The sequence below is a fragment of the Monodelphis domestica genome, chromosome 7 (assembly GCF_027887165.1).
Source record: "Monodelphis domestica isolate mMonDom1 chromosome 7, mMonDom1.pri, whole genome shotgun sequence".
In the NCBI taxonomy this organism is placed as follows: Eukaryota; Metazoa; Chordata; class Mammalia; order Didelphimorphia; family Didelphidae; genus Monodelphis; species Monodelphis domestica.
Genome location: NC_077233.1, coordinates 13,609,694 through 13,631,604, shown reverse-complemented (window position 1 = coordinate 13,631,604; position 21,911 = coordinate 13,609,694). Strand labels below are relative to the sequence as shown.

General features: G+C 56.5%; 1 protein-coding gene across 2 annotated transcripts in view; it reads right to left on the bottom strand.

Annotated features, from left to right (window-relative positions):
* Positions 1–21,911, bottom strand: part of SCN5A (sodium voltage-gated channel alpha subunit 5) — a 109,438-nt gene that overhangs the window by 70,363 nt on the left and 17,164 nt on the right. The window contains 8 exon segments of one of the 2 annotated variants that reach the window (NM_001246327.1): positions 1,297–1,476; positions 2,602–2,799; positions 4,704–4,845; positions 5,202–5,265; positions 7,075–7,305; positions 13,572–13,663; positions 19,481–19,609; positions 21,079–21,159. In NM_001246327.1, the coding sequence (NP_001233256.1) occupies positions 1,297–1,476; positions 2,602–2,799; positions 4,704–4,845; positions 5,202–5,265; positions 7,075–7,305; positions 13,572–13,663; positions 19,481–19,609; positions 21,079–21,159 (1,117 nt within the window). 2 annotated transcript variants of the gene reach the window in all.

The window sequence follows — 21,911 nt, the reverse complement described above, 5'->3', positions numbered from 1 at the left end:
TGGCACGGAGGCCGCGGGGCCTCGTCCTGCCCTGGCTCTGGCCTCCAATGCCATCTGCCTCCCATAAAGGGCTCTGCCAAGTTCAGGGCCCGCCCTTGGAGACGGCCTTCCGCCGGCTCTGGGTCCGCCTGGCTGGCCTGGTGTCTCCCCAGCCGGAAGCCCTCTGGGCGCGCCGGCTTGGCAGCCGAGTGGCAGAAGGAGAATCCCGCCCTCTCTGCGGGCCCTGAGGTTTGCCGAGCGCCTGCAGGGGCCCACCGCGTTGGAGGCCCTGACAAGCCCGGCTGGTGGCTCAGGGATTCTCCTTCCTTCCGCCTCGGCCTCCTCGGGAGGCCTCTGATTGCTGGGGCCGCCCCCCCCCTTCCCTCGGCCTGCACGGAGGCCCTGATGGGCTTTGCCCGGCCCACGTCTGCCCCACTGGACCAGCTCTGTGCCCGGAAGCCCCCCAGACACTCCTCCAGGGCAGGGCCGGCTTCGGCCTCCACCTCTATGCCCAGCGCCTGGCACAGAGCTTGGCCTAAGGGGGTGGGGGCTCCGTAGTGCCGAGAGCCAAGGGGGGGGGGCTCCAGGCTGGATCCTCGGACAGAAAGGAGGAAAGGGGGGGCGGGGGGCTCTGCGGAGAGGAGCTCTCCAAAGGCCCCTGGCTAAAAGGAGGGAGGCTGACCTGCGCACAAGGGCCGCAGTGCCTCCTGGGGCCTGGGGAGGGGCCTCTCTGCCTCCTCCTTCAGCCACGGATGCCCCACACAGGCAGGAAGGGCAGCGAGGGTCCGGCTCCCGGAGGGCAGGGGGCTCGGGGCAGCCGTGCCCAAACGGTGCTGCCAGCGAGGCTCCGGGTTGCCCACAGCTCTCAGCTCTTGCTAAGCAAGTATTGGAGGCAATTAAGCCTCCCTGGCTCATTAAGCCCAATGAACCTACTGTAATTAAAGTATTAGCAAAGGCGGGTGTCTTCCTGGATGCAGCTGCTAGAGCTGGTGCAGAGAGTGCAAGGCGGGCCTCCGCCTTCCCCCCTGCCCCTGGCTGGTGTGCTGGGGAGGTAAGTGAGGAGCCTCGGGGCATCCCAGCAAGAACTCGGGCTTCTGGGAGACTCCTCTGGGCATTTTCTGCTCATCTGTAAAATGGGCACTCCGGAGAGCTAGAAGGGTCCTCAGAGGACTGGTCCACCCCTTCGTTTTTACACGAACAGAAGGGTGCCACCAGGAAGGGGAGAGTCAGCCCTGAGCGGGCCACAGGGAGGCACATGGAAATCTCTCCAAAGGATCAGAGCAGGGAACACGCAATGCTGAGGCGAGGGGAAATTACCGTTCTCCGAGGACCATCGTCGGAGTCCGACTTGGGGAATCGGTCCTCCCCGCCTTCGTCAGTCCCCGAGGACTGCCTCTTCCTCCTCCGGCTCCTTCTGTCCGGTGCTGTCTTTGGGGCAAGGGGGGACATCTCAAAGGAGCTCCTAGACACGGTGTCCATGCCCCTGGCTGTCAGAGCCTAGAGGGGAAAAGAGGGCAGGAAACTGCCTGGTCAGTGCCGGGAGCTGGTGGGAGTGGCGGATCTGTTCGGCCTGAATTTGGACCGAAGATGATCTGGACCCTTCCCTGGGCCTCGGTTTCTCTCTCTGGAAAAGGGGTGATGTGCCCAGAGAAGCTCCGGCTTCCTTTGGTTTCCAATGGTCAGTGGTCCGGGCTTAAGAAAGTGACATTTAATGCTGATCGATACAATAATATACAACACTTCCAAAGGATGCATGATGAAAATGCTACCCACTTCCAGAGAGTGGACTGAGGAACTCAGAGGGCAGACCGAAGAGGGCTTTTGGCCTTTATTTATTATTCTTGCTTTTTGTTTTTTTGCAACGTGGCCAGCATTGTTTTGTATGACTTCATATGTATAATGGCTATCGGATTTCTTGCCTTCTCAAAAGGGGAAGGAGAGGAAGTGGGGCAGACAATTTGGAAGTGCAAATAAAAATCAAATTTAAAAAATTGCAGCATTTACGTAAGCACCAACTGAGGCAGGCCCTTTCTCCTAGGTTGGCTCGGCCACTGGGCACTCACTAAAGCACAGACTCCCCCAGCCCTCTGAGGAGGCTGCAGGATCTGTAGATACACCGAGGCTCTTGGCCAATAAGTTGGCCCTTCTTAAATTGTTAGTGGCTGAGGTTCTGTGAGATATTGCCTGAGACAGGAAGGCTGGAAGACAGAGGAGGGAAGAGCCCTATGGATCTGGGGTGCTCTCTGGGATGGGGGTGGAGGGCATGATGGGAAAAGAGGCAGAGAAGAGTTCTAGATGGAGGAAGGACATGTGTGAAGACACTGGAGATAATGGGGGTGTGAAGGGGAAGGAGGTGCAGAGGGATCAGAGAGAGTGGAAGGGAGACATGAAAGAGTCCCTCTTGGAAATCCACAGCCTGATTGCCATTAGGCCTGCACTATGATTCCTTCAGGCCTCCTCACCCTTAATGACAATGCTACAAAGACCACGGACTCAGACTGTAGGGATGCCTTCCTCTTTCACTTGAAGGATGTCCCAGAATTACTCCCTCTGACCACAGTGACAGGCTTCAGTCCCCCTTGGTTCATTTAGCAAGTATCACCCAGGTGAGATCTCACCCACCTCATGCTCCTTCTTTAGCATCTCCATGGCCTCCTGAAAACGCTTTTCCTTCTCCTCAGTCTCAGCAATTGTGGCCTGGTTCTGCTCCTCATAGGCCATGGCTACTACGGCCAGAATCAGGTTCACCAGGTAGAAGGAGCCCAAGAAGATGACCAGCATGAAGAAGATCATGTAGATCTTTCCAGCAGACCTCAGTGTCTGGGGGCAGGGGTGGCCAAGGTTGGGGGAGAGGGAGAGGGAGAGGGAGAAAAGGTCAGATGCAGAATGATAGGCATCTCCCATAGACTTGGGGAGAACCTCCTAGTCTGCATGGAGAAAAGCATTCAGATAATCTACCCCAGGCTCTGTGGGTCTGTAAAACATCCCCTGAGTGGAAGGGAGAATGCCACATCTCCATTTTTATGGAGCAGAGAATGTCCCCCACCCAGAGGAAGAGCCTATCTTCCCTCCCTATGGTAGAAGGAATGTTCTCTACCCAAAGGAAGAGAATATCCTCCCTTCATATGGAGGGGAGAATGTCCCACACCAAAAGGCAGAGAATGTCTCCTTTACATAATGGAAGGGAGAATGTCCCACATTGAAAGGAGGAGAATGTCTTTCTTCCATATGGAGGAGAGAATGTCCCACACCAAAAGGAAGAGAATGTCTCCTTTTCATAATGGAAGGGAGAATGTCCCACATTGAAAGGAAGAGAATGTCTTTCTTCCATATGGAGGAGAGAATGTACCAGACCAAAAGGAAGAGAATGTCTCCTTTTCATAATGGAAGGGAGAATGTCCCACATTGAAAGGAAGAGAATATCTTTCTTCCATATGGAGGGGAGAATGTCCCACACCAAAAGAAAGAGAATGTCTCCTTTTCATAATGGAAGGGAGAATGTCCCACATTGAAAGGAAGAGAATGTCTTTCTTCCATATGGAGGAGAGAATGTCCCACACCAAAAAGAAGAGAAAGTCTCCTTTTCATAATGGAAGGGAGAATGTCCCATATTGAAAAGAAGAGAATGTCTTTCTTCCATATGGAGGAGAGAATGTCCCACATTGAAAGGAAGAGAATGTCTTTCTTCCATATGGAGGAGAGAATGTCCCACACCAAAAGAAAGAGAATGTCTCCTTTTCATAATGGAAGGGAGAATGTCCCACATTGAAAGGAAGAGAATGTCTTTCTTCCATATGGAGGGGAGAATGTCCCACACCAAAAGAAAGAGAATGTCTCCTTTTCATAATGGAAGGGAGAATGTCCCACATTGAAAGGAAGAGAATGTCTTTCTTCCATATGGAGGAGAGAATGTCCCACACCAAAAGAAAGAGAATGTCTCCTTTTCATAATGGAAGGGAGAATGTCTTTCTTCCATATGGAGGGGAGAATGTCCCACATCAAAAGGAAGAGAATGTCTCCTTTTCATAATGGAAGGGAGAATGTCCCACATTGAAAGGAGGAGAATGTCCTGTATTCACCAAAGGGGAGACAATCAGACACCTAAAGGGGAAAATATCCCATATGTGACAGAGAGAATGCTATTCACCCATAAGGAGGGAAGACCATCCCATACCCATAAGAAGATAATTTCTCACACTGGGAGGGAAGGATATTCTACATCCGTAGGGGGAGACTATCTCACTCAAGGAGGGGAAAATGTTCAACATCCCCACAGAAAAGTCATACCTAGAGGAAGGAATGACTTGTATCTATATGGCGGGGAGTATGTGCCCCAACAATTGGTGGGGAGACTTCTAAATTCACATAAAGGAAGAGTGTCTTACATCTTCAGGCAAAGGGGGACATCCCTCAGCTAAAGGAATGAATGTCTCACACCTGGAGGGAGAATAGTTTCCAATCAAAAATGCTGGAACTAGTTCCTTTAAATACTCTTCAGCCACTAAACAAGTACTCATCACAGGTGGCCATGCCCCAAGATTGTTGAGCTAGGAGGAGCTGCCCCATTTGGGGCCTAAACTGTGTTGGTCCAAGACTTCATGCTCCAAGTTGGGGCCTATCCCACCAACAGTGGGGCATCTCTGGTAACAGTGGCCCTGCCAAGGAGGACGGAGGGGAATTAAGCTCCGTGTGGAGCTCGTCTTTCAAGCTGGGCACACGCACACCTGCTGGTAGAGACGCTCCCAGCAGTCTTGAGTCATCAAGCGGAACAGAGCGAGGAAGGCCCAGCCAAAAGAGTCAAAGCTCGTGTAGCCATGATCAGGGTTTTCTCCAGCCTTCAGACAGAGGTAACCTTCTGGACAGGACCTGTGGGCCAGACCAACAGGACAAGCCTTTAGCCCTGGGCCAGGCAGAGTGACCGCCCTCAGCAATGGACAGGGGAGTGGAAGGGACCTCCAAGCTAAATCAGTAGGCCCCCATTTCACAACTAAGGAAACGGAGGCCCCGAGAGAATCAATTAGTCGCCTGCGCTGGGATGTGCTCTCTGACCTGAAGCCAGAGCATCAGGGCTTCTCCCCTGGGACCACTCTGCCTGGTCAGCACCCGGCCAGCTCAGGGCACCCCTGATGGAAAACGGCAGCGGCTCTGACCTGGGGCCAGGCAGCGGGCCGAGGCAGAGGGGTCCCCTCAGAGGGGCTCTTTAAGAAGCGGGGGCCACATACCCTGCGTCGGTGCTGTTCCCACACAGCAGCACGTCCGAGGTTCCGTTCTTCAGCAAGTAGTTCTCTGCAAGAGAAACCAGGCGGAGTTTCCCACCGGACAGCGGCCGGCTTGGCCTGGCGCAGAGCTCCCGACCCCAACCTTCCCTGTCACGGCGGGGGGCAGCCCCCTCCTCCCGGGAGCCCGGCGGGCTCCAGCCCCTTCCCCTTCCAGCCACTGAAGGCCGGACCTGCATGGCGGTCATCCCCTGCTCCGTCCCCTCCAGGGCCTCCCTCCCGCCGCGGGCGCACATGGCAGAACCACTGGGGAGAGCCGCTGAACCACATCCAACGGAGATACTTTTAAGAGAGCCCGCCGGCCTTCTGTCTGTCTTAGCATCAATTCTGACAGAGGAGCCGCGAGGGCCAGGCAGGGGGGGAAATGACTCGGCCAGGGCCACACGGCTAGGAAGCGTCTGGCTCCAGGCCTGGCCCTCTAGCCGCTGGGCTGCCTCGCTATCCCCACAGCCTTGACATTGGAATTCAATATGTGGTCTACAGAGGTCCTTCCCTACCATCAGCGGTCCTGGCTTCCGCTGAACAGCCCCGACCTCCAGGATGGAAGCCAAAAAGCCCTTCCTCACCGTGACCCCCTTCCAGGCCTCTTCCACCTCGGAGCCCCTCAGTGCTCTCCAGGGCGGCGGCAGGGATCTCCTCTGGCTGGGGACTCCAGGCGTTTTCTCTGGCTGCCCCCCAGCCTGGGATTCTCCCCCCTTATCTCCCTGGCTTCAATCCCCTAAAAGCCCCTCTTCTCCAGGAAGCCTTCCCGGTCTCCTCAGGGCTGGGGCCTTCCCTGTGCCGCTCGCCTGTCCCTTTCCCTGCACTCTTTGCATGTTATCTCCCAACAGACAGAGATCAGGGAGACGGGTGTTTCGGGGCCTCTCTGTATACAACAGGCACTCAATCAGTGTTCATGGGGTGCCCCATTCTTTCCCTTCCCAGATGAACTTCTAGGGCCAGTCCCAGAGGCTCCCGGCCCCGGCCTCCTCTCCGTCCCTCCCTCCTCCTCCGTCCCGTGCTGCCTGGCTTCCCTTTGGGCCAGCAGAGCTCTCGGGGTGCCCTTCTGACCACAGGCTCCGGAGACGCGGCCATTTAGAGCCTGGATCTGGAGCGAGAGTGGACGGGGAGGAGCGCCCAGCTCAGCGCCTCGTCTCCCGAATGAGTCATCTCATGGTTGACTCGGGTCTGGTCCAGCCCCCTCATTGGAGGCATGAAGGCAACGAGGCCAAGAGAAGAACGTCGCTTGTCCGACTCACAGAGACCAGGGGAAAAGCAGTCATTGGGCCCGTACGAGGGGCCGGGCATCTCCTCTGGTTCTTGTCGCGGCCCTGGGAAGCGGGCGCTGTTATTATCCCTATGATACCACTGAGGAAACTGAGGCAGAGGCCAAGTGACTTGTCCGGGATCACCAAGATAGCATCTGAGGCTGGATTTGAACTCAAGTCTTCCTAATGCCAGGCCCAGCGCTCTCTCCATGGGGGCTATAACTCCGTAGGCGTTTTATCGAGAGCCCCCTTGGGGATAGGCCCTGAGACCACAAAGATAAACATGGAGCAAATCCCTCACTTCCAGGCTCTTAGAAAGGCACCATGGGATCGCGGTGGATTCCGAACTCATGCCAAACCTCTGATTCTGCATCCTTCCGGGCTTTTGGGGCCGCTCTTACCTGGTCCTCCTCCTCCCTCTCTGACAGCTCTGCCAGTGCATCTCTCCCTTCCCAGCTCGTTAAATAAACTCGACCCCTCCGGCCTCCTGATCTCGAGGCCTCCTTCTTTCGCTCCCCTCAGGCCAGGCTGGAGCCCCGGGACCGGGCGGCCGGCCAAGGGGAGGCGAGTACCTGGGCTGCTGATGTACGTCTCCACCGACTCCCAGATTTTGTCGTCGGACACCACAGTGCCGTTTGTGCCATTGACGATGGTGAAGTTGCGGACACATTTATTCCGTAAATTGCCCATGAAGAGCTGGAGACCTATGAGGGCAAAGACACTTAGGCAGAACACAGTGAGGACCATCACGTCGGCGAGCTTCTTGACGGACTGAATCAAGGCCCCCACGATGGTCTTCAGGCCTGGAGAGAGAAGATCCGGGGAGTCAGAAGCTGGCCACAGGCACGGGGCTGTCTGCTACAGAAGCGCGGAGTGGGGCAACATCCTGTCTTTGTTAGAGAGAAGCCCAAGCGAGTCTGAAGTGGGCTCGGAACCCAAGTGGGGCCTGCGGGATCTGGGAACCCAGCAGGGCTGAGGGGAACCAAAGCTGGGTCTGGCTGGGCCTTGAGGGGACGCCCTTGGGCCCTGCTAGCTGGGCTGGGGGGGGGGCTCACCATGTTAAGTGGGCGCAGGCGAGACCTTCTTTAAGATGAGCTCAAACCTGCTTTGCCCAGGGGGCTGAAGTCAGTGTAAGGTTTGGCCCTTGTCTCTGCCCGAGTTTCCAGGGAAACGGGGGTACATGCATGGGACCATAGAGGGGATCAATCTATTTGGGATGAGAAGGCTGGAATTGTCCAGTCCAGGGTGGACATGGACTTAGGCTTCATTCATGAATTCACAAATTCTTCTCCTTGACTCAGTTTGGGTGAAAAAAAACACACACAAACAAAAACACCAAAAAAACCCTCATCCTGACTCCCCACCACCAAATAATTATGGGTCCCTATGACAGCCGACAGACGAGTGGCGAAGAACACTGGAGGTTGTCACAAAGGAACACACAGTCAGAAACTTGTCCCCAGCGCCAGAGAAACCAGGAACAAGGAGAGGGGGCAGGGAAGGCTTTGGTGTGCCCTTTCAAGGTCAAACATCCCTGGGTGGGCTAGTGTTCCAATGGGAATGGGCCAACACTCTCCACCATCTTGGGGCTCTGAAGGGCTCTAAATGGAACTACTCCTAGGCTTTTCTCCTGACCCCTTCCATAAACCTTTTCATGCTCAGATGCAGCTCTGGGGAGGAAACTAACAGATGCCCCCAAAGGTGGCAGCAGAAGGCCCAGGCTGCCTTCCCTTGGAGAGAGGCATAGATCTGTATAAACTACCTCTTTCTCCTGGAAGCGGTGTCTCTCTCTCTCTCTCCTTTCCCTTTCTCTCCTTTCTCTTTTCTCTCTCCCCACCCTCTCTGTCTCTGCTTCTCCTCTCTCTTTCTCTTCTTTCTCTCCACTCTCCCCCTCCTCTCTGTCTCTGTCTCTCCTCTCCCTCTCTCCTTTCTCTCCTCTCTCTCTCCCACCCTCTCTGTCTCTGTCTCTGCTCTCTCTTTTTCTCCTCTCTCCACTCTCCCCCTCCTCTCTGTCTCTGTCTCTCCTCTCCCTCTCTCCTTTCTCTCCTCTCTCTCCCACCCTCTCTGTCTCTGTCTCTGCTCTCTCCCCTCTCCCCCTCCTCTCTGTCTGTCTCTCCTCTCCCTCTCTCCTTTCCTCTCTCTCTCCCACCCTCTCTGTCTCTGCTCTCTTTTTCTCCTCTCTCCCCTCTCCCCCTCCTCTCTGTCTGTCTCTCCTCTCTCCTCCTCCTGTCTCTGTCTCTCCTCTCCCTCTTTCCTTTCTCTTCTCTCTTTCTCTCCACTCTCCCCCTCCTGTCTCTCCTCTCCCTCTCTCCTTTCTCTTCTTTCTCGCCACTCTCTCCCTCCTCTGTCTCTCCTCTCCCTCTCTCCTTTCTCTTCTCTCTCTTTCTCTTCTTTCTCTCCACTCTCCCTCCTCTCTCTCCTCTCCCTCTCTCCTTTCTCTCCTCTCTCTCTCCCACCCTCTCTGTCTCTGTCTCTGCTCTCTCTTTTTCTCCTCTCTCCCCTCTCCCCCTCCTCACTGTCTGTCTCTCCTCTCTCCTCCTCCTGTCTCTGTCTCTCTGCTCCCTCTCTCCTTTCTCTCCTCTCTCTCTCCACCCTCTCTGTCTCTCCTCTTTCTCTCCTCTCTCTCTCCCACCCTCTCTGTCTCTGTTTTTGTCTCTTTCTTTCTCTGTCTCTGTCTGTCCCTCTCTCTCTTCTCTCTCTCCACCCTCTCTGTCTCTCTGTCTCTGTTTTTGTCTCTCTTTCTCTGTCTCTGTCTCTCCTTCCCTCTCTCTCCCTCCCTCTCCCCCTTCCTCTTTGTCCTTCTGTCTCTGTTCCTCTTTGCCTCATTAAACTGGGCTGTCCTACTGAGTGAGGTCTCTTTAAAGATGGGGACTCTGGGGATGGAGAAGGTTCATCAGGTAAATCACAGAACACCTTTGTTGGAATGAACGTGGCCTCAAGGCCCAAACTCAGTGGAGGAAGGAGGAGGAATAGGGAGGAAAGAAGAAGAGGGGGAGGAAGGAGGACATATAAGAAGGGCACATTTCACATCCCTCCCCTCCCGAAGTTCCCGAGGGAGCCTCCCCTTGCATTATCCATTACACAGCCAGGCTCCCTCTGGGATTTCCCGTTTAGTAAAAGACACGCAAAATGTATGAATACATCCAATCTGGCCCACTAGATTAAGGTTATCCTTCTAAAAAGCCAGGCCTAGAGCTCCGCTCTCTTGTTGTTTCCCACAGATGGCTGTATGAATTTCTGCCTGGCTGCCCTTCTCCCCCCAGCCTTTGGAGGCTCCACTCTGGCCCTGGCTGCCCAGCGGCCGCTCAGGCTCCCACAGGCTGAGGAAGGAAGAGAAGCAGGGCTCCCCGAGTTCGCCCACACTTCTGATTAAAAGCTCTCCCTCCTCAAGCTGGTTAATCTATGAAAACTCCCCACCGTGGCTGGTGTCAGAGTTAGAAGTCAGGAAGCAGAGGAGGCAGCCACACCAAACAGTGGGAAACAAAACTCTACCCGTGAGCACGCCTCTGGCTGTGAGAGAAGTGAAGAGATGCTCAGGGCATCCTGCAGGAGAAAGAAGCCCTCCGAGGAGATGTTGGCAACCACCTGATGGGGGAGGGCACTGCCAGGAGACAGCTCCTGGGCCGGGGTCACAAGGCACTCTGGGGGAAGGCCGTCCCAGGAGAGGGGCCTGGAAGACCAAGGTTCCAGGTGTCCCATCAAGGCTTCTTGGCTAGTCGCTCTGCCCTGCCCACATGGACCTTCATTCTACAGTGTAAGAACTGGCCTAGATAGCCTCAAAGGCTCATTATTGATCAAGGAGGCCCCTGGCAGGGGACACACAATGAGCTCAAGAGGGTGGAAATGTGAGGGGGCAGGTCTAGGAGTGCTGGACTGTCTGTTCAAAGCCAGAAAAGAATTTGGATTACGGGAGAGACAGACAGACAGAGAGAGAGAGAGACAGACAGACAGAGAGAGAGAGACAGAGAGACAGAGAGAGACAGAGACAGAGAAAGACAGAAACATACAGAGAGAGAGGAGGGAGAGAGAAATAGAGACAGAGAGATAAGAGATAGAGACAGAGACAGAAACAGAGACAGAGAGACAGAGAGACAGACAGAGAGAGACAGACAGAGAGGCAGAGAGAAATAAGAGATAGAGACAGAGAGAGAGAGAGAGAGAGAGAGGGAGGGAGGGAGGGAGAGACACACACAGAGAGAAATAAGAGATAGAGACAGAGACAGACAGAAACAGAGAGAAAACAGGTTAAGCACTTTGCCAATTGTATGATGCTAAATAAAGGTAGATGAAGAAGAAAAAAAGGCATCTCCAGGCTCTCATTAAAGGTCACATGATGGATGTTCAATGCAGGAATTTGTCTTGCTAGACTTTACATATTTGTTACAAGGGTTTCATTTTTCTTTCCTTATCAGTGAGGGGAGAGAAGAAGGTAGGTTTTTGTTTCTTGAATAAAATAAAATTCAGTAAAAAAAGAAAAGACAGAGCTTGAGGGTCATCTACTCCAGCATCCTCATTTCCCAGATTTCAAAGAAAGGTCCAGAGAGCTAAGTAACCTACCCAAAATCACACAGGAAGAAATGGGCAGAATCAGGATTCAAACCCAGCTCTCTGATTCTAAATTTTGAACTTTTCTTACTTTCTTACATCTTTTTTTTGTTGTTGGTGGTGGTGGTCAAAGCATGTTTTGATTTTAGGCATCAGGGAAACAAAGAACTATGGCTACATCTGAATCCATATCTATACAGATACATATTTATATTATATGTGCAAATATCTATCTGGTCTATCTAATCTATCTATCCTATCTATCTCTCTTTCCTATTTATCCCATCTACCTGTTTATCTGATTTTATCCTATCTAGTCTATCTCGCTATATCTCTCTCTCTCACCATCCATCCATCCACCCATCTATCCATCCATCTCTCTCTCTGTCTGCCTAGCCATCCATCTATCCATCTCTTTCTCTCTCTCTCTCTCTGTCTGCATATCCATCCATCCATCCGCCCATCTATCCATCCATCTCTCTCTGTCTGCCTATCCATCCATCCATCCATCCATCCATCCATCCATCCATCCATCTATCCACCCATCTATCCATCCATCCATCCATCCATCCATCCGCCCATCTATCCATCCATCTCTCTCTCTGTCTGCCTATCCATTCATCCACCCATCTATCCATCCATCCATCCATCCATCTGTCCATCTATCCATCCATCTCTCTCTGTCTGCCTATCCATCCATCCATCCATCCATTCACCCATCTATCCATCCATCCATCCATCCATCCATCCACCCATCCATCCATCCATCCATCCATCCATCCATCCATCTCTCTCTCTGTGTCTGCCTATCCACCCGTCTATCCATCTCTATGTACCTACCATCTGTCCGTCCATCTGTCCGCCTCCTGAATTATACGGCCTTACTAATCTATGATCATACTTTGCCCAGGAGGAGCCCTGGAGATGGAGATGAACTTTGCTGTTTCTTTATTTGTCGTTAGTCTGGGGAATTCCCAGTGAGAAGAGCACCGCCTGCTCTGAGCGGGCTGACTCAGCGCTCGGCTCCCTGTCTAGGACGCTGCCTCGTCCCTCATCCTGCCTGCCCTGCCCCAGCCCTCGATGTTTCTCATCTGTTTTAAAGAGATTCTCTAGATCAGGAGGAAGTTTCTGTGGTGACCCCACAGGCTTCTTCCTGGGAAACCCCCAAATGACCCCCGAATCCTTTAAACATTTCCGTCCCTGAGATTCCAGCCAAGCTATGGAATGCGAGGGAGGAAAGGGCTGCCTGAAGGATGTGCCTCTCTCCTTGTTCCTTAGACATTCAGGGACACCGAAGCCAGGTGAGAGGACCTATTTGGGGTGGCGGACTCTGCCAGGCTCCATAGCCCAACGTATACCTAAACAGGCATATGGGACACCTGACAAAAGGACAAAAGGTCTTTGGAGACCTGCAGGGATGGGAGACTCATTACCTCTCAAGGCAGTTCATTCCACTTTGGGAAGTTCTCTGCTACTTCCTCATTGCTCTCCTCCCGTCCCCTGGTGCCCACAGAACGGCTATTCTCTCGGCCAGGACCTCGCCCTGCTTCCTAAAGGCAACCGTCTTGGCCCTCCTAATTCTTCCTGACTCCAAACTAAGCATCCCTGCTTGGTCCCTGATGCCTGGTTTGGAGGCTCTTCTGCCTTTGGGACCCCCGTTGCAGCCCCCAGAGCAGGCAGGCCTAGAGATCGTCCTGGCAGGAACGCGTGTCGCGGGCACGAAGGCCGGACGCGGGTCCGTAGCCATGTAGGCCCCTAAAGGCCGGGGGGCGCCTGCACGTCCACCTCGTCCTCCTTCTCTGCTCCCACTGCAAGGGGCTCAAGCGCGGGGGAACGGCGGAGCCCGAGCGCTCCATCGTGCCATTGGCGGCTCCGCCTGGCCCGGGGCCGGTGGTGCCCTGTGAGCAGGGAAGAGACGCCCGAGCCCGCCTGGAACGGCCGCCCGTGCCGTGGGGACGGCGGAGGGTCGTTGCCAACATCTACCAGGGAGCAGGGCCTGGGCAGCCGCCATGCACCCTTGCTAGCCCTTCTACCTCGCCATGCAGGTTACGGCTGTTAAACACCAAGGCTGAAGGAGACCCGCCGCAGATGACCCCGAGGATATAAAAGGGTCTGTGGGGGGGCGTCCGGCTCCAGACGGGGGGGGGGGGTTGGGTGCCAGCCTCTGAGGGCGTGGGGGGGGCTGGGGGTCGGCCGGCCAAGCCTGGAAAAATCAAAGCGGTCTCATTGCGGCTTCCCGAGACGCTGGGCCGTGGGATGGAGGCACTTTGGGGTGAGGCCACCGCTCGGAGGCTGGACCTCGCGTGTACAACGGCGATGATATGATCACTCTGGGCATGCTGCCGGCGCAGATTTGGCCGTCATGGAGACCCCCGAAGACGGGGCGCTCTCTGGAGAGAGAACTTGGCGGGAGGAGGGGGGCTGAGCGACCTCTCGGGCCGCGCCAGGGGGCCTCTGGCACAGGGATGGCGGGGGAGGGGCGGGGATCTGTCGGCCCAGCCTTGATGTTTGACCTGGTTTTCACCTGAAATGACCGATATAGTTTTCAGGGCCCGGAGGACGCGGAAGGTTCGCAAGGCTGAGACATTGCCCAGGTCCACAAACTCAGTGGTGTATCTGTAACAGGGAGAGGCACACACAAGACAGTGACGAGACGCCAGCAGAGGACAACAGGGACGGGCACAACGGACAAGGGGACAGAGAGAAAGTCACTTGGAGCGGCGAGGCGCCGGCCGGGAGCCTCCAGGGCCTTACCTGGGATAACTGAAATAGTTTTTAGAGCTCTCAGGACTCTGAAAGTTCGAAGAGCCGATAAGTTCCCTAGTTTTATATTTTCTGATACATACCTGCAGAATCAAACCACAGTGAGTGGGCGTTAAAACAGAGAGAGCACAGCCCCCCACCGGCCCCCGCCCCGCCACGCCCGCCCGCCGCTCTCCCTGGGGTGCTGCTAGGGGAGGGAAGCCCGAGGGGCCGCGGAGGGACCTTCCGTGGGCCACCTCCGCGGTCCTCGATGGCTCACGGAATCAGAAAGAAGGGGGGATGGAGGGAGGGGGAGGGGGAGGCGGGCCTTGGTCAGCAGCCCCGTGGCCTGGCCCACGCAGGAAAGGGAAACCTGTCCTACACCCACCTTCAGGACTTTCCCCTGAAAAAACCAAAGATGGTGGAGGAAGCGTATTGCATGACTGGAGGAAAAGATCAGCGGGGAGCTCCCTTCCACAGGCACAACTCAGCACCTCCCTTTTAATGTTGCTCAGGTGACCCCTAAGAAGAGCGGGGGATCCCCCTTGTGTACTGGTCAGAGGCAGGACTTGAATTTAGGTCTTCTGGGCTCTCCGGCCGCTCTCGCCTCCTCGGGTGATTCAGGGACACCTTCTCGTGACTATTCCTGTGAGCGCCTGGATGACCTTGGATGGGTGACGGGCCCTCTCCCAGCCTCGTTTCTGCATCTGTCAAACGAAGGACTGGCTCTGGCTGGCCTCCGAGGCCCCTTCTTCCATCTCGACGTCTGATCTTCAGCCTCTCCTTTCGTTTTGCATTTTGGGCTCCGCTTGGGTTCTACATTTCCCTCTGTGGGACGGATCCAGCCGCACGGAGGCTCTGGCAGGAAGGCCTCCGCAGGCCCTGGGAGCTCTAGCAGGCTTTCCACCCCACTTTGCCCCAAACAACCATCCCCAAATGGAAACGAGGGCTGCACAAGGCTGCTCAATATGCCCATTTTTCTGAGTGGCAGCAGGATACAGAGGACAGAGCACTGGAGTGGGAATCGAAGGATCTGAATTCAAGTCTTGCCTTTGCCACATGTGTGCCATTGGGCAACATGGATGACTTCTGAGGTCCTTCCCAGGTCTGGATCCCTTAAGATCCTATGGCTAGATCATGGCTGCTTCTTTCTTCTTATTCTTCAACGCTTTCATTTAATGGATGACCCCCCCCCCCCCAGGGAGTTAGGTGACTTGTCCAAGACCACACAGGTGGTGGGTGTCAAAGTCAGAACTTGGCTTGGTTCCATTTCTTCCTTTTACAAATGAGGAAGATGGGTGACTTGGCAAAGGTCACATGGGCAAGTCTCCAAGGCAGGATTGGATCAAATTCGATCCCCTTATTTTATAGGTGGAGAAACGAAGGCTCAGGGAGGCTACCGAACTTGCCCCAAGTCCCACGGGGAGTAACAATGGTTGGCCAATGAAGCCAAGCCCCTGACTTCCAGCTCACCCTGTCCCCTGGCATTGTACCCTGCTGCCTCTGAATCGAGAGCATCAATACATCTCTGGCTCAACTAGGACCACCCTTGGGTCAAGGTGACTGCAACGCCCTGAGCTGAGTGCTGGGACTACGAAGCCTGGAAAATAGTGGCCAATCCCTGCCACCCAGTGCCTGGAAGCCAATTTAATCTGAGCTCAGGCCGAAGAAGAGCTCCCACATGGGCCGAAGGAATGGCGTGGGGAGAGGGGAAAGCTCTCTCCTAGGGACATGGCCCCGGGGCCCTTGAGCAGGGGAGAGAGGCCTGGATCCAGGCGGACGTGTGTGTGAGTGTGGGTGTGTGAAAGTGTGTGTCTGTGTGTGTGAGTGTGTGTATGTGTGTCTGTGAGTGTGTCTGTGAGTGTGTCAGTGTGTGTGAATGTGTGTCTGTGTGTGTCAGTGTGTGTGAATGTGTGTCTGTGTGTGTGACTGTCAGTATGTGTATGTGTGAGTGTGTGTGTGTGTATGTGTGTGAGTGTGCATGAGTGTGCCTGCGTGCTGGGGGCAGGGGGACGCTTAGCATTTCATTCTCTCATTTTACATGAGCTCTGCATCCTTTGCCCTGTTCGGGGCCCAGCATGGGCTTCCTCCAGAGAGAACTAAGGTGAAGCCTTCAGGGCTGGGCGATGCCTGGCTCCATGGCTGATGGCAAGGTGCCACCTGTGTGTGGTTGCATGTGGGGAGATTCTCCTGCTGGGGCCATGATGGTGCCGCAGAGGAAAAGCCCAAGGACGGGGGGCTCCCGAGCCATTCTCTGTGGGCCGGGCGTCCCCCTTTGGGGGACAGACTTCTGGGGCTGTGGAGAGGCCTCGCCAGGATGGCCAGAACCGCCGGTCAGGCAGCGGGTGTCAGGGAGAGAAAGGGAGTTTTCATCTGGGTAATTCCACTGGCGCTCTAATGAATTCCTCATTAAAAACTATTCATCCTCTATTACTGCAGCTGCAGCTCAGCTCTGAGCGTGCCCTGGAAAACAGGACTTTTGTGACTGAAGACAAGAGAGCGGCCCAGCAGCTCCCCCTCACATCCACCAGGGCCACAATTACCTCCCTGCAGGGTCTGGGTGTAGGGTCCGAGGGGCCGTGGGCGTGCCTGCTGAGAGGGGACATTCCAGGCCTCTTCTTTGGGGTGGGGGAATGTGTCTCCCTCTCCTCCCCTCCTCCTTCCCTTCTTTTCTTCCCTGAGGTTCCCTCCACGGCTGGTTTCCATAACAACTCCCCGAGTGATGAGGGAGGTTGGAACACAGCCGTGAAGGTCCCCAAATTGGAGGTGTTGCTATAGGGAAGGCTCTCCCTCCTTCCCCCCCTCCCAATCTCTCTCCCTCCCTCCCTCTCTCTCTCCTCTCTCTTTCTTTTTCTCTTTCTCCCCCTCTCCCTCTGAACCTCTCCCTCTCCCCACTCCCTCTCTCCCTCTCTCTCTCTCCCCTTCTCTCTTCTCCCTCTCTCTCTGTCTGTCTCTCTCTGTCTCTGTCTCTGTCTCTCTTTCCCTCTCTCTCCTTCTCTCTCTCTCTTTCTCTCTCTATCCTTCTCTCTTCTCCCTGTCTCTCTGTCTCTCTCTCTGTCTCTGTCTCTCTCTCTCTCTCTGCCTCTCTCTCTCCTTCTCTCTCTTTGCCTCTCTGTCTGTCTCTCTCTCTCCTTCTGTCTCTGTCTCTCTGTCACTCTTCTTCTCTGTCTCTGTCTCTCTCTGTCTCTCTCTCCCATTCTGCATGCCTCAGGTCTTCTCTAGGTGGGACAGGGGCTTCCGGAGCCTCCTTTAGAGAAAGCTAGCAGGCGGGTGCAGAGTGTGGGGGACCAGACTCAGCCCATGATCCCCAGCATGGCTCACCCATGGAGCTGGCCATTCCTGCCCAAGTGGAGCAGTGGGAAGAGCCTGGGAAGTCTCTGCTGCTTGTCCCCAGGCCTCTAGCTTGCTGGGAAACCCTGACTTCACTTTCCTCCTCTGTCAACCAGTCAGCTAACAAGCATGTATGAAGGGTTTACCGCGTGCCAGACACTGTGCCAGGATGTGGCTACAAAGAGAGGGAAAATGGGGGGCCCAGCTGGAGGAGGGCTCTTCTCGCTGAGTATTCAGAAACATGTATGTGTGTGAGTGTGAGTGTGTGTGAGAGTGTATGTGAGTGTGTGAGAAAATGTGTGAGTGTGAGTATGTGTGCAAGAGTGAGTGTGCGCGCGTGCGAGTGTCTGTGTGTGTGGCACGTTGGGGCGGCAGTGGAAGGCAGAAGACGCTCTCCTCCCAAAGGTGCTAAGAATTCCTTGGAGTAAAGGGTCAGCTGCCTCTGCCCGTGTCTTCCCCATGGCCAGAGCTGACACGGCGTCATGACTAATTAGGATGGAACGGAATTGATTCCACTCATTTCCGCTCACGGAATTAGGGAGCTGCCACTCTTACAGGGATCTGGGGCGTCCCGAGCCAGCGTCCTCCTAGAACAAGGGAGCTCAGAGCAGGAAGTGGCCTGGGAGACTGCTGAGCTCCAAGGCCTGCTTCATGCGGGAGGCACACGGGCGCCCATCGGTCCTGAAGTCTCTGAGTTCTGGAGTGTGAAGGGGGAAAGGCCCTCCTCTGGGCCCGCGGGGCCGTGTCAGGGAGGGCCCCTGCGGCCAGGCCGGGGCTGCCTTTGTGCCTGGTCGTTAGACCTGTCCGATGGGGAAGACGTCCCAGGGCAGGCGGGATGGGCGGGGACGATGCACGAGATGCCCTCTGGCTCGCGCCGGGCACACGCAGGTGCTCAGGAGATGCTCTAGAGACCAATGAAGAGTCCTCCCTGGCTCAGAGCAGAAGAACCTTGGGAACGGGGGCAGCGGATGGATGCTGGAAGTCCAGAAGTTCAAATCCTGCTTTGGGCATTGGCTAGCGAGAAGGGCAAGGGGCTTAAGCTGCCTGGGCCTCAATGTTCTCATCTGGAACATGGGAATAACGATGCCTGTCGCCCCCACTTTGGGGAGGAAGGGGACGCTGGAATGAGGCCCCTTCACAAAGTGCTCTGAGATTCCAGAGCTCCAAAGAAACCCTGCCATCAGTGCTCTGTGTCTATTTTAGGACTGTCCTACAGGGGCAGCTGGGTGGCGTAGAGGATGGAGCACGGGCCTTGGCATCAGAAAGCCATTTTCAGTGCTTAAATCTGGCCTCAGACACTTCCTCGCTGAGTGACCCTGGGCAAGTCCCTTAACCCTGCCTGCCTCTGTTTCCTGATCTAGCCCCTCCAGGACCAATGGGGTCACGAAGACTCAGACATGACTGAATAGCAACCCACGGTCTCGTCACTGATAATTATTGTTGTTGCTGGTCTGTTCCGTGCCCACCCCAAACCCCGGAGATGAAGCCCGGTGGACAGCCTGGAGTGGGAGAGCCCACGTCCCGGCCACAGGTCCTGGGGAAGGCTCTGCCGTGGGAGGGAAAGCTGGAAGGCTGAGCCCAGCCAGCGGGAGCGCACGCGCTGCCCGGAAAGGTCACTCGTTCAAGCCATCCATTTGGTCGCTCCAAATCACGTTAGCGAGGGAAGTCCGGCCCCCAATGGGCCAGCCCGTAATTCTATTAGGGGCATTAGAGGCTGGCGCTTGGCAGCTGAGGCCTCTCCTCCGCCGTCTCCGGGCCAGCCTCGAGCACCGTATTCTCTGGCCCTGGGAGCAGGGCTCCTTCCACTCTGGCCATGGGGGGCTCTAGAAGGGGGCCCTCGAGGCGCCAGGACAGTGGCCTGAGGCAAATGGCTTCCCCATCCCCGGCCGGGCTCTCTCCTGCCTCCCCCACAGACGCCACAAGGACCAATCACGATGGCGGATCCTTGGCACAGCTCAGAGACATCCCCATAGAAACTGCTGATGGCAGGGATAATGGATGTCAAGTGTTCTGGACACCCTGAAGCGCTGTGGGAAAGCTCTGGGGGAGGCCGACAGAAGGCCTGTGGGCTTGTGTTTCTCTCAGGGATTTCCGCTCCGCTTCCTGCCTTATAACCTGGTTCCGGGGCTCTGGGAGCCTCTAGGACGGACGGGTCTCCGCTGCCCGAGCCCTGGCTGCTGCCCCCTCACGCTCTGACCAGAGGCTGCCGGGCCCAGCTCGGGGAGGATGGATGCCTCGCTCTAAAGCTGCCAAGTGCCAGGGCCGGAGGCGGGGGCCCTAGCAGAACGGCCGCTGGGTCTGGGGGGTCTCCCGAGGGGAGAGCTTTCCCTCGGCCAGCGGTCAGGAGTCCAGGGTACTTACGCCATGACAATCACGCTGAAATCTAGCCAGTTCCAGGGGTCTCGGAGAAAGGTGAACGCGTTTAGACAGAATCCTCGTGCCAGTATTTTTACCAATGACTCAAAGGTATAAATGGCGGTGAAAGTGTACCTGGAGGACAGAGGGGAAGAGGGGTTAGAGCACGCCTGGAACACGGGGAAGCAGGGCCAGCTGGAGAGCCAGGCCAGGGGGCGGGAGGACCTGGGTCCGGACCTGGCCGCGGACACGTCCTTGCTCGGTGGCCGGGCACGTCCCTTAACCCCCACGGCCCAGCCTTGCTGCTCTTCGGCCTTGGGACCACCACACAGCCTTGACTGTAAAACAGAAGGGGAGGCGGGTCTGTCTGAGAGGCTGTGGGTAGCAGAGAGCCGCGACGTCCTGAGGGCACTCCTCAGCGCGCAGAAGGCCGGTCAGATGGCCCAATGAAGGCCAGCTCTCCTGAGGAGCGGAGCCGGAGGTGGGCTGAGTCTTTGGGACTCGTGGAGGGAGGAAGGCTGGGGAATGTGTACAGACCAGGGCTTCGTCAGCTTCGGCGGCCCGTGGGCCGGTCTGGCTGTCGGGAGAGGACCAGGAACACCGATGGGGGCTCGATCACCTGCCCGTACCTGCTTCTTGAGTTCTCGAGGAAATCACTGCCCTTTCAGCTGGGCTGCCTGAAGACTGGCAAAGGAACTCGGGAAGGTGGCTTAGGGGCAGCAAGAAGACCAAGTGCCCACTTTAACGTCGGCATCCGGCCACAGGCCAAATCCCACAGCGTCCCACGGGGCCTGTAGACCTGAACTCCACGGAAGCCTCACTGGCCACTTCCCTACTGTGTGCCAAGAACTGTGCCAGCAGGTGCCATCACAACGAGATGACGGATCAATACCTGGGGCACGGCCCTTGTGCCAAGGACGGCTTCTCTGCAGTACGTGCCTGGCAGGGTTTGGAGGCCTGCAGCCTGGCCTCTCCCTTGGGCCCCTCCGAGGCACCCTTCTCCGCCCCGCCCTCTCCATCACTGGCCTTGCCCCTGCCCGGGCCTCAGGAGAGCCCATTCCTTGCTCCTCCTACACGGCAGGGCACCCAACCACCTCTCTGTGTGCCTCCTGAAGGGCAACATTCATGAGGGTGGCGACCCCCAGAGCTGGCCCGGGGCGTCAGCTTCAGGAAGTGCTTGGCAGATAGGAGCTCGTGCGAGGCACGTGGTGGACACCGAGCGGAGGGATGTCTGGCGCCCGAGTGGCATCTGCAAGGCCCTGGACAGCCTCGAGGCGCTCTTCCTGCCTAGAAGGCACCACTGCAAGGGCAGGGAATACTGTCGGCTTCCTGTGGCCCGTGGCGGAGGCTTTAAAAGGAGGAAGAGCCGAGACACAGAGACTAACGAGGCATTTCCTGCCTGCACGAGCTCCATTGGAGAGTCAGGAGAGCTCCCGGTTCTGCCCCTCCCTCCCAAAGCGAGGGGCCCTCCAGGCCTCAGTTTACCTCCCCTGCAATAGCCGGGACGGGCCCCTCCACACCCTGAGGACACCCGTGTCCGCGCAGCCCCAAGACAGGAGAGATGGCGGCTGGAGGCTGGGAGGAGGCTCGAGAGAGATACTTACTCGACATACTTGGTCCATCCCGGGGGCTCGTGTTGGGCCATGAACACGCAGTTGGTGAGGATGGTGCACATGATAAACATACTGAACAGAGTAGGGCTGGGAGTTAAGGAAGAGTCGGTCAGGGGACCCGAGCCCCACCCCGCTCCCCCGGAGTCCTGGCTGGCTAGGAGCACCCCGCGGCGTGAACCCCCGAAATGGCCCCTTCCCAGGAACCTCCATCCAAATGCGCCAGACGTGGGGGGGGGGAAGGAAGGCCCCGTTTCAGCCCCCACTGCCCGGCCTTCCCACCAGGCCTTTCCTCCTTCCCCAGGCCGGGGAGGCTTCTTGCTCAGCTTCCAGAGAGGTGCCTGCAGGGTCTCGGGGACACGCCGAGGAAGGGCCCCGGACCCAGCGGAGGCGGACAGGGCTGGTGACTCGTTCAGTCAGCCCCGGTGTCTGAGGTCGGATCCGCACTCGCGTCTTCCGGACCGCAGGCCCACCCGGAACCCTGCCCCTGGCTCCTGGTGGGGAGGCTGGAGTGGATGCGCCAAGAGCTGCCCGTTGCAATGCCGGGACTCCGGCACGTCAGGCCTAATGACATCCCTTTTACAGATGAGGAAACTGAGGCTCAGACAGGGGATGGCTCAGGGCAGGGCGTGCACGTGAGCCAAGCCTCGTCCTGCCTCCCACTAGCAGAGGCCACCGTGGGCTGCCCTGGCAGATTCTGTTGAATTTTTCCGAAGGCCACAAGGGTTCAGGATGGCCCTGTGGAGGGAAGGGGCTGGCGGGGCCTCTCCCTGCCCCCTCTCCGCCGGCCCGAGCCCCTCCCAGAGCTCCGATGTGGGCGGGACACG